The following is a 12,973-nucleotide window of genomic DNA, read 5'->3' on the forward strand; positions in this document are numbered from 1 at the left end:
ATTCAATTAAACGCGCGCGGGCGCTCGCGGTAAACACACTCAGAGAGAAAGCAAGCGCGGGATTATATATATATTATTTATATATATTTATTATATAATATTATTATATATTATGATATCATATATATATATATATATAATATTTAAATATGTATATAAATAATAGTATAATATATAATAAATAAATAATATTATATATATTATTATATTATATATAATTATATATATAATATATATTATTATTATATATATTATATTATATTATATTATATTATATTATATTATATTATATTATATATATAAAGAGAGAGAGGGGGAGAGAGAGAGAGATATAACATGCAGGATGTCCCAAAATTACGATACTTCCGAGAAATGAGAGATTCCTGAGGTAATTCGAAGTAACTTTTTCCTTTACAAAAACTTTCTCCGAGGCATCGTTTACGAGTAATTAACAAAAAACACTGACCAATGAGAGGCGAGCTCGGCTAGCGCAAGGCGGCCGAGCCAACGAGCGCACGAAACCCACTTCAGCTTATCGACACATCCGTCTCGCGCCAGCTGATCTCGCTTCTCATTGGTCATCGTTTTTCGTTAATAACTCGTAAACAACGCCGCGGATTGCATTTTCGCAAAGGAAAAAGTTACTTCAAATGACCTCAGGAACCCCTCATTTCCCGTTAGTACCATAATTTTGGGACATCCTCTATATATCTATCTATAGAAAGAGAGATCAGCTTTATCGCAAAAAATCACCCAGTGACCTGTTAACCGAACGATTCGCGGCCAATATACACACCTGTACTCTGGTACAGTCAACGACAAACCGAACCAGACCGATAATTAACCGATAATCTAGTCTGCTATTGCGACACTATCCGCGCAAGCATAATCAAGGAGATAAGGAAACGAACGAGCGTAAGAATTGTTGAAGGAGAGGTGGGCGGACCATGAAACAAGTTTACTCGTCTTATCGTAGACGAGGTTGGAGTGTTAGGTTGTGTGACAAGTCCGTTCACGGACCTCTGACACCTAGGAAAAGACAAGGAAAATTACGCGAATTCGAAGCGATGGTTCAGATGAATTTTGAGATATGTTCTCGCGTGGCTATATCGATGCAGCTTAGCTCAAACGAAAGCTGAAAGTGTCTACTTTATGACAGGATAGATTAGAATGCGATAGCATGACGAGATCATGTTGAAAAATTAAAAGGAATCGATATCTGACATCGAGGGGCTTACGAGATCTAAAAGGGAAAGTTCGGACGGATTTTGAGAAATGTTCTTGTGCAGCTATTTCTATGCAACTTAGCTTAAACGAAAGCTGGAAGTGTCTACTTTATGACAGGATAGATTAGAATGCGATAGCATGACGAGATCATGTTGAAAAATTAAAAGGAATCGATATCTGACATCGAGGGGCTTACGAGATCTAAAAGGGAAAGTTCGGACGGTTTTTGAAAAATGTTCTCGCGTAGCTATTTCTATGCAACTTAGCTCAAACGAAAGCTGGAAGTGTCTACTTTAGGACATGATAGATTCGATTGCGGTAGAACGACGAGATCATGTTGAAAAATTAAAAGGAATTGACATCTGACATCTGACATCGTGGGGCTTACGAGATTTAAAAGGGAAAGTTCAGATAGGTATTAGGATACGTTTCCATGGAACTTTTTCTATGCAATTTAGCTTAAACGAAAGCTGGAAATGTCTACTTTAAAACAGGGTTGATTAGATTGAAATAGTATAACGAGTCTGTTCGCGTCGACGGTTGCGCGGTGCGATATTATGTTTACAAGAAAACGCGGACGATCTTATTTCACAACCTTATACAGTAGACTCTCCAGAATCATCCTTCAATTTGGAAACAAAAATGCATAATTTTGGAACAGTAGATACGATTATAGAAGCCTCGCGCCTCGCTTTTATAGTCGTTCACAATCGGCAACCATAAAAACGAGCCGCGAGGCTCGAGCAATCGTATCGCCTCTTCCCAAATTGTCCATTTTCGTTTAAAACCAGAACGACAATTGGAGAGAATCCCACTGTATAACTGTTCGAGATAAGAGAACGAGCCGACGATACGGAATGCCGATTATTTAAATGATCCGGCAATCAAAGCGTCGCGACGTCGTGTTCGAGGAGATTCGAGACACTCGAGACAGGTGGAAAGGAGAGGAAAGGGGGGAAAAAGATGATACTAGGTGAAAACGTGCCACCCACCGATTCGCTGGATACTGTTAATCGGTCCCGGGTACTGTTAAGCAGCCCGGAGGAGGGAATATCGATACGACTCGCTCGTTTCCAAGGATCGGAGCGACGAGGAACCAAAGCCGTGTACCGGTCGATGGCCTCGGGAGTCGTTCAACCCGCGATGATCGACCATAATCGTCCTTGAAACGCGCGGTTTCAGGAACGAGCACGGGTCAAAGATCGGCGCTTCCATCGATCGTGGCCGTGGAGGGACGACACGGGCCGAACGGAGACGACGACAACGAAGACGCCTCGACGAAACGTCGATTCCAAAATTAACTTCGGGGACCTCGGAGTTTCAGGATCTCCGAATCCCAGGATCGCCGTCGATTCGGATAGGAAATCGAACGGGGTAATTCGCGTTCCGATTCGATTCCACGCTCGGAGAGCGTGTCGATCCTTTCCGAGTCTATTTCGGGCCGGACACAACATTCTGCGGAAGCCGGTGCCGGCGGTCGAGATTCGCTGCATCGTTGCTCGTGAACTCCTCAGGACGATCGTACGGCTCCTAAACGGAACACACGGAAGAGTCGGCCGATTTACGAGAGCGAGACAAATCGTCGAGATTACGCGTCCGTCGAGTATGACACGGAAACGTTTGCGAGCGATCGCGAGCGATCGAAGGCTGCGGATGCCGAGAGGACAAGGTTCGGCCGGCTTCGATGTGCCCCGCAGCAGGGCCTAGGACGCGGCGATTCAGGCGGGGAAGAGACGCTCGTTTGTTCGTCGCGTTCAACGTTTCCGCATAGAAGAAAACACTGCCGCGGCGAGGAGGCGGAGGGGAGGCGAAGAGGTGGCGAAGAAGGGAGAAGGCCCGGTCGACGCCCCCAGGAGTCGTTCAACCCGGTGCCGGCGGTCGTCGAGGATCGGCCTTGAATCACCCGTGCCCGTTTACGGGAGCGGCGCGCACGGGTTCAAGCACCAGACCAAGTCGAGGCTTCCGGTAGAATCGCGGACACGGTATCCGAGCGCAACGAGCACACCGAACACGCCGAACACTCCGAGCACCGGTCACCGCGAGGTGAACGATCGCTTCTTCGATGGACACATACAACCCCCTCCGAGCGTATTAGGACACCTGCTTGTTTCGTATAAATTGTAATATCTCGTCCAGGTTAGGTAATGGTTTGTAAATGGTTTGCAAAAAAAGGTCGCATCGTATTGTCGAAAAGACGTACAGTAAATACTCTACGATTGTTCCTCAGCTTGTGAGCAAAAATGGACAATTTGAGAAAAGGGGATACGATTGTTCGAGCCCTCGCGGCACGTTTTTATAGTTATCAATTGTGAACAACTATAAAAATGAACCGCAAGGGTTGAATAATCGCATCCTCTCTTCCCAAATTGTCCATTTTTTTTTTAGAAGCTGAGGCACAATTGGAGAGAATTTACTGTACTGAGTTACAAGTGTTTTTCACTCGTGCAATTAATTTAGCTATTTATTGCATTTTGTTCATTGAAAGCGTATCCTGAGCTTATTTCATGCTCTTCGATCGGTACGACACGCATCGATTTCCGATATGTTTTCTAAATACGTGGGACATACTACAATTAGAAATAATCGAAAAATTAGCAAAACGTATGCTGAAATTAGTTCAAGAAGTAATTAAATAAAGCGGTGGATACATTAATGAAAAGAAGATTCAACTTTCTTTTATAAAATTTACGTTATTTCTATTGCAACGTGAAATACATGATGTCCCAAAAATGTCTCTAAATTCGGAAATGGTAAGTTCCTGATGTGATTTGAAGCAACTTTTTCCTTAACGAAAATGCAGTCCGCGGCTTTGTTTACGAGTTATTAACGAAAAACGCTGACCAATGAGAGGCGAGCTCAGCTTGCGAGAGGCGGCCCAGTCAACGAACGTACGACGCCCAGTTCCGCTGATTGGCTCGGCCGCCTAGCGCTAAGCGAGCTTGCCTCTCATTGGTCAGCGTTTTTCGCTAATAACTCGTAAACAAAGCCGCGGATTGCATTTCCGCTCAGGAAGAAGTTACTTCAAATGACCTCAGGAATCACCCCTTTCCTGGTATTAACATAATCATAGGCCATCCTTGTATATACCTATTACAGTTTAATATAATGAACTTTGAAATAAATTAGAAAAAATTGAAGCAATTTCCTATCGGGTCTCCATATTCATTGAATTTTCAGTAACTGTCCTAATACTTTTGCAGGGGAGTGTACATCGATGTTTTCGATTCCAGCAACAAACAAACAAAGTTTCAATAAACACAAAGATAAAGACACGGGATAACTCTTAGGTTACATGGAAAAACACCGCATGTAATATGTTTTCACGTTTTAGATATTGTCGCTTAGAATTCTGGTTTGTTTATGAATGGGTTAAACCCTTCGGTGTAATTAAATACAGATAAAAGACTTTATACGGAGCCATAGCAGGAGGCCAGCAGTCGCGTTACATTTCTTCCAGAAATAAAATGTGAAGTAAAGAAATTATCCGCCAAATTTAGTTACATTAAAAAATATTCTGTTTAAGCTGCTGTATTGGCCATAATCGGTTCTAATCGGTGAGGACCGACGTGAAGTAATTAAACGGAACTTTGATCAAATATCAGGACAACGGTAGAAACCGTTTAAAGTTTCGAACGCAAAAAGTAGATCGAAACGTATTTTACGACGCTCAAGTGATCGTAGCTTAAAACGAGATAACAGAGCTAATAGACAATAAATAATCGAATATAACTGATCACCAATGCTTTTTTGGCATTAATAGCGTTTCAAATTGCATAATTCCGTTGAATCCATGGAATTCGTGTTCCAACGATTTTCGTTCTGATAAACACGTAAATCGAACGTGCTGTACGATTTCAATGAATGCATTGACGAAAATGTTCACCGAAATTGCGAGAAGCGGCGCTTCTCCGTGCAGCCGGAGAACCATCGCCGATGACTAATTTCGCGATGAAAACTCGTGTCGAAAGTGTATCGTTTGGCCGAGCCACTCGGGGCGAGTGAAACCAGTCGGCGCATCCGCTCTCTCGGCAGCGCTTCGGCCGGAGTCTTTGGCTCGGGACATTATTTTCACGGCGCGGCGCGCCGCATCGATTCGACGGGGAACGGACGGAGCCGGCGCGGTTCGGCGAGGACGAACACGTGCCCCGAGATAACGAGGTGGAAATGAAAGGTAACGAGTGATGATGACTATTAGCGGGATCGCCGCGTGGGGCGGGCTCCGGATCGGGCTGGCCCGGGCCGAGGCGAGCTGCACCGAACCCGGACCACCGGAACTAGCTCGAGGAAGATTTTTCACGAATTCGGGATTGCATATTGAGCGGAACAGCGTAGCCGAACCGCCTCTCGGCCGATCTAGAGAATACTTGGATTCGATTGGAAGAGAACAATTCCGAAGAAAGTGATCGCGACAGATTCGAACGAATTCGAAAAGATTCGAAAGGCGGACACAAGGAGCGACGGCATCGCTATCCGCCGCAGTGCCGCGCCGCTTTCTAGGGGTTTTATCGAGTCGATCGATCGGCTTGTTGCCGCGAGTTACGACAGATTCAACGGTGATGGTGCGCGGCGATTGCTGCACCAGCGACGGCTGCACCCGGCGCTGACGCGGCGAAATCGGCGTGCATTACGAAAGTTAACTGGAGCACGAATCGACTTTCGATTCGGTGGTAAGGGGGCCCCGTGTGCTCCCGGCTCCCGCTTTGTTCGCGCACGCGTTCACTGTTCGCTGAAAACCGAGAGTGCTCTCTTCGCAAATCCCAGAAATGGATAGATGGATGTAGAGATAAATAGATAGAGAGAAAGAGAGAGACAGAGAGGGAGAGACAGAGAGAAAGAGAGAGAGAGGGGGAAAGGGAGCGGGAGAGAGGGAGAGAGAGGCAGGGAGAGAAAGAGAGTGAGGCAGCGAGAAGGAGAGAGAGAGGCAAGGAAGAAAAGGGAGAGAGAGGCAGGGAGAGAAAGAGAGTGAGGCAGAGAGAAGGAGAGAGAGAGGCAAGGAAAAAAAGGGAGAGAGAGGCAGGGAGAGAAAGAGAGTGAGGCAGAGAGAAGGAGAGAGAGGCAAGGAAAAAAAGGGAGAGAGAGGCAGCGAGAGAGAGAGGGAGAGAGAGGCAGAGAGAGGAAGAGAAAGAGAGAGAGAGAGAGGAAGAGAAAGAGAGGGAGAGACAGAGAGAAAGAGAGAGAGAGGAAGAGAAAGAGAGGGAGAGACAGAGAGAAAGAGAGAGAGAGAGAGAAAGACGGAGAGAAAGAGAGAGGAGAGAGAGGCAGGGAGAGAGGCAGCGAGAAGGAGAGAGAGAGGCAAGGAGAAAGAGGAAGAGAGAGGCAGCGAGAGAGGGGGAGAGAGAGGCAGCGAGAGAGAGAGAGGTCCTTTGCTAGACACATTAACCCTTCGCACTCGAAAGGTGACTCCGCGGCACCGCTAAAAATTGTTTCGTCACGTTTCAAAATAACTTTTAAATCATCAACATTGTTTATACTTGAAAAAGCTAAGTTAAAAGTCTAATATCATCCATTTAATATTCGTATAGCTGTCTAAAATATCTGAGAAAGTATTGCATCGGTCACAAGACTGTGATTTAGAAAAACTATATTCGACTTAAGAGTTAAAATGTCTCCGAGAGCAAAGGGTTAATAACGTGCGAATTTCGTCCTGCCATGTACTTGGATTTATCAGCAGACTGTGACGACTTTTTAAAAATGTCTCAACATTTCTCTCGTTCGGTTAGATTACTGCACGGTCATCTATGAACTATGAAAGCGGATCGAAAGTATTCAACACCGATTTTTGCGATTTCGTGCCTCCCGCATGGTCTGTCCAATGGCATTCGACGACCATAATCATGAATACCCTGTGCGCTCGAATTTAAACTCCGCCCTCTTCAAACGCGCCGCACTCTTTACTTGATATCTCTTATCTGTGTTCAAAATCATCAAACACTATGCTATTTGAAATAGAAAAGAATCAAACAAACGATCACAATCCAAACAGAATTTCTGGAAATGTAAACGTCTTCGGCGAACGGTTGTATTTCTTTTCCACCCCACAGCATGTTTTCCATTGTTTCCTATCCGACGAGATTTCTTTCCGCACTTGAATAAACATCGAACACCTGATCTGCCCGATTGTAATTTCCCAAAAGGAGTCCGCCGGGGCCCCGAGATCTTACCATCGGCGAAGAAAGGTTTCCGAAGTTTCCGTCGCTTGTAAAGCCGACAGAGCCGAGCGACGGCAGAATTTCGTTCGACGCGGCAGGCGAAGAACGAACGTGTAAATATCGCGGCCGATATATCGGTTCGCTCTTTTGGTCCATCGAAGGAGTTTTGCAGCGGCGGCGGACTGCGAACGTTCAAGCATTTTCGCCGGGAAAGCCGGCGAACATTTCCACGGCCAAGTCGGAGAACTTGAGTGCCGCGGGGCTCGGGAGGAACAAGATATCTAGTTGCAGGTCGTTCACATCGCGAGGGGACGACCAGTAAAAATAGAACGAGAGCGCCAGGAGTGTTCGAGTGCGCGAGTGCGCGAATACGCGAATACGCGTACCAAGACCGGACGAGAACCAAACGCCATCAGACGCGAATCCCGTCGGCTCGCCTCGTGCACCGCCAACAACCACGCGAAATCCGACCCGCGCGAGGCACCGGCATCGCAGCGCAATTTCGTGATCTAATTCAACTGAATTTCATTTAATTAGCATGAACGTCAGACGACCTTTTAATTTTTCGACGAAAAGGCAACATCGTAACAATAATAATAAAATAATAATAGAATAATAATAGCAACAATAAGAAAATAATAGAATAATAACAGTAATAATAATAATAATAATAATAACAATGACAACAATAATAATAATAGTATAATAATAATAATGAAGATAATATAAATTACAACGTACAAAGCACACACAAACTAAACATCCCAGCCGGTGGAAACATTATAGACTTGATTTTGAAATTGATTAGCATCGTCAATGAAGAACTCTATGTACAGCGTGTCCCAAAAATGTCTCGCAATCCGAAAGTGGCGGGTTCTTAGGATCATTTGAAGCAACTTTTTCCTTTGCAAAAATGTTCTCCGAGGCACCGTTAACGAGTTATTAACGAAAAACAGTGACCAATAAGAATCGAGTACGGCTGACGCGAGGCGGCCCCAGCCAATCAGCGCGCGAGGCTCAATTCCGCTCATTGGCACGGTCGCCTCGCGCCAGCCGAGCTCGCCTCTCATTGGTAACTGTTTATCGTTAATAACTCGTTAACGGTGCCTCGGAGAAAATTTTTCTAAAGGAGAAAGTTGCTTCGAATGACCCGAGGAATCCACCACTTTCGGATTGCGAGACATTTCTGGGACACTCTGTATATCGTTAGTGCATAACTGTTAGCCAAATTGCTGTTCAAAGGATCAGTCTAGAGAGAACGAGAGACATGTTGAGGCACAAAAACTCGATTGGTTCTCGTAAAAGATCGTGGATTGTTAAATGGTTGTGTAAGGGTCTCGAATGGAAAATTCATGCGAACTTAAACTCAGGTTTTACAAATGATTTCTCGGAATTGTCTAGATTAAAAATTGGGCAAGATCGTTGCCAGGATGGTACGTACCTGCGTGTAACACCAATTCTCGGCCACAGGGGTGTTCACTTCCGGCGGTGGAGGGCTCGGTACGCGGCTTACTGCCATACTACTGCTGCTGTGCAAGTTCGAGCTGACCCGCGATGTTTGAGGCGCACAGTCGCTCACCGCAAGTCTGCGACAGAAAACGACACCGGACGATTAGAACCAACGTTCGCAGGCTGTCGACCGGTTTGGAATAGAGCGCAGCTTTCTTCCAGCCGAATCTCGTTGGTCGTTCGCGAGAGGGTTCGTAGAATCGTCGGTCAAAGATCGGCAATTTAATTTAATTTAATTTATTTCAATATACGGGTGAACAGCTATTTTTACGATAACAGAAATAGAAAAATATTTTGTTTAGAACGTCGAGAAATCAGTAAATCGGATAATCAGTTTCTAAAGATTTGTTTTCTATTTTGCACCACTGGCTGCAAATATACAGAGTGTCCCAAAATTATGGTACTTCTAATAAGGGGTTCCTGAGATCATTTGAAGTAACTTTTTCCTTAGCGAAATTGCAATCCGAGGCTTCGTTTACGAGTTATTAGCGAAAAACAGTGACCAATGAGAGGCGAGGTTGGCTGGCGCGCGGCGGCCGAGCCAACGAGCGCACGGAGCTCGGTTCCGCTCATTGGCCCGGTCGCCTAGCGCCGAGCGAACTCGCCCCTCATTGGTCAGTGTTTCTTTATGAATAATTCGTTAACGATGCCTCGGAGAACATTTTTGTAAAGGAAAAAGTTGCTTCAAATCGCCTCAGGAATCCCTCATTTCTCGGAAATGCCATAATTTTGGGATACCCTGTACGTCCACCCTCGTCGACATGCATTTTTAACGAATTGAAATGTCCTGTAGAACGGGTCAACCGCGCTAAATAATAAACAAATTGGAGCATCAAAATTCCTAGTTTATTTGGAAGCGAAGGTCGACTACGGTTGATCCGCCTCTGCAACGATGGGACTCGAAGAGGCTCGAACCTAGGAGAAGGTCGGATGAAATCGACGAAGGGGATGGAGATGGAAAAGGTTATTTATTATAGGCAAGGAAGAATCGCGAGAGGGGCATGGGTGAGAAGGGCGTGCAGGGCTGGCGATGGTGTTCTCAAGCATGTACAGCTCGAGGAACAATTGGACGAGCATCGTCGACTCTCGAGTACGTTAGCCTCCGGGGCGCAGGTTCATCGGACCCGGGCCGATCGGTTGCTGACGATCGGGAAATCGAGATACGCCGCTTTGTCCAAATCCATCGATTCTTATCTGCCGGCCAATCGATACGCTAACGCGATAAGACTGATGGATCACCGAGTTAATCCTTCGGCTCTTCGACGCACCTTGCGCGCTTGTCCCAGGGATTTCCCTGCACTCAACCCCCGCGAAAACTGGGCCACTTTTATGGACTCTCTTATAGTCTCTTAAAGGGCTTTCTCCTCCAACTTTTCGTCTTTTCTTACTTACGCGAGATAAACGAGCGAGTATTTTAGAAACATGAGACAATCTATGGATATCGCGCTTGGATAAATCGTGTTTTCTTTAATGTGAATAGGGTACATTCGTTCATCGATTTTTTCAACCATCCACTGCACTCTTTTAAATAGAATTTTTTGGCGCATTACAAGGCTAACGCTTAATATAATTTCGCAACGTTGTTATATATCCGCATATATTTAATGTATTAATTTAAGAAATTGCGAATTAATTTAAGGAATCAATCCATTCTATTCTGTATTCTTTGATTTTGTAACTAATGGATAACTTCCTGTACAAGTTTAATAAATAAATACATAAATAAATGAAGAAATGAAGAAAGAAAGAAACAAGTAAATATCTAAATAACTAAATAGTTATATCTAAATAATAAATAGCTATAAATAGCTAAATAGCTATATCTAAATAACTAAATAACTCACTAAATAAATCACTAAATATCTAACTAAATAACTAACTAAATAAATAACTAAATAAATAACTAAATAAATAACTAAATAACTAACTAACTAAATAACTAAATAACTAACTAACTAAATAAATAACTAAATAAATGAAAAGCAAACAAATAAATAAATAAATATCTTGGTTCGTACGAGTTCATCCGCTTCGACTTATCGCAGTTATCACGTGAATTCATTTTTCAAAAATCTCCCATAAACATGTCTTGCTTTCGATAAACGAATAAACAAAAACAAAAGAATGCAGAAAATTACCGACGTTCGGTAAATGCGGGTTTTGGAAGGCCCGGTAAGTTTTGTACGAACAAGCTCATAGAATTCTCGAAAAAATGAAAAAATATGTAAAGATGCATGCAATTAGATTAGAAAGTCGGAAAGTTCGCTTGAAATATATTACGTGAATTCAATGAAACGAAGAGCTCCATGAAATGTGAAACGAACGTCTCGTACAACCTAATAAATTATTTCTCAAACAAACAATATTATTAGGAAGTTCGTCTCGCATTTCACGTACATACGAAAGTTCGTTCCACGAGATTCATATAAAAGATTTGTCTTCGCGCGACGTTTCGCGTGCGTGGGTCGCGTGAAACGGGTCGATCCATAGATCCACGGATCCACGAGTGTATCGGAACCGTGGGCCCGCCACTTGGGTCTCCGGGGTCTCTCGTTTCCCACAAAACTGCTCGCGTTACGTTCACCTCGAGCCTCGGCTGGAATCACGACGGAACCGTTTATCTCCTTCTCTTTCGTTCCCTCTCCCGCCCGGCGAAATGTCGCCGGTGTCGTCGTCCCTCTCTCTCCCCCCCACTCTTTTGCTCTCTCGTGTCTCTTCCCGACAAGCGAGCGTATAAGTATCCAGCGAGAAGGCAACGTGGGAGTAACGTGGAAGTGAAAGTTAGAGCGGGCTTAGACGGGGCCGAGGGAGGGGAGGACAGGTTGCGTAAAAGGCAACCAACCGCTGATACGTCGACGAAGAAGACATTTAATCCTCGCGCGCCGTCCGGCTAATCGCCGCTCCAGCAATCTCCGATCAAGGAAGGAACGGAGAAAGGGGAGAAAAAAGGGTTCGAAATTCGGCTTTTCCCGACGCAAATTTCCTGTTTACTGTCTGCTCGGCGGGAGCGACGCTTTCACGGGCGTCGCACCGGCCCGGCAAAGATTCGTCGTCGGTTTTCTTGGCTCGGCGAGAGCAGCGCGATGGTAGGATTTCTCTCGTACGCCGGCTGGGCAGCCCATTGGAAAGTGAAAGGAGAAAAGGAGAGAACGAGAGTCCTTTTCCGTGTGGCCAGGGCCTCGATTTATTCGTCGGAAAAGGTCCGCGTCGCGTCGTGGATCGGCGTGCTACCGTAAGACAGCGGAGCCGGTTACTGTAGGGTCACCAATTGCTCTGTGCCTTTGATTTGTTTTCAATCAATTTCACAATTAACTTCACGTTTATCGAACAAGGTCTATTAACACTTTGCACTCGAAGCTGTTTTAACTGTAAATATAAAATTATTTTTCTAACTTATAGTGTTTTTGTTTTATACGGCAAAATGCATTTTATGCATATGAAATTGACTCTTGGGAGTCACGCAACAATTACACTCTTAACAATGTTTTTAAATCTAAACTTTGTCGATATAAAAATTATCTTAAAACGCGACGTGACAAATTTTAGTGGTCAGAGTCACCACTCGAGTACAAAGGGTTAAATTTTATAATCCCTTTGCTTGTTTTTGAATTTGTTTTCATGCTTAATTAACTTTGTATTTATCGAACGATGTTATATGGCAAAATGCATTTCATGCATATGAAATTGATTTTTGGGAGTCACGCAACAATTACACTCTTAACAATGTTTTTAAATCTAAACTTTGTCGATATAAAAATTATCTTAAAACGCGTCGTAACAAATTTTAATGGTCAGAGCCACCACTCGAGTGCGGAGGATTAAATTTTGTAATCCCTTTACTTTGCTCGTTTTTGAATTTGTTTTCATGCTTAATTAACTTTGTATTTATCGAACGATGTTATATGGCAAAATGCATTTCATGCATATGAAATTGATTCTTGGGTGTCACGCAACAATTACACTCTTAACAATGTTTTTAAATCTAAACTTTGTCGATATAAAAATTATCTTAAAACGCGACGTAACAAATTTTAGTGGTCAGAGTCATCACTCGAGTGCAAAGGGTTAAATTTTGTAATCCCTTTGCT

General features: G+C 44.1%; 1 protein-coding gene across 11 annotated transcripts in view; it reads right to left on the reverse strand.

The window, feature by feature from the left end:
• rdx (BTB/POZ and MATH domain-containing protein rdx) overlaps positions 1-12,973 on the reverse strand; it is a 199,471-nt gene that overhangs the window by 19,376 nt on the left and 167,122 nt on the right. For all 11 annotated transcript variants that reach the window (XM_076526673.1, XM_076526680.1, XM_076526674.1 and 8 more), the window contains one exon: positions 8,818-8,962. In XM_076526673.1, coding sequence (XP_076382788.1) covers positions 8,818-8,895 — 78 coding nt within the window. In that variant the 5' untranslated portion in view covers positions 8,896-8,962. The remainder of the gene's footprint in view (positions 1-8,817; positions 8,963-12,973) is intronic.

Source organism: Megalopta genalis, chromosome 15, assembly GCF_051020955.1.
Source record: "Megalopta genalis isolate 19385.01 chromosome 15, iyMegGena1_principal, whole genome shotgun sequence".
NCBI classification, from domain to species: Eukaryota; Metazoa; Arthropoda; class Insecta; order Hymenoptera; family Halictidae; genus Megalopta; species Megalopta genalis.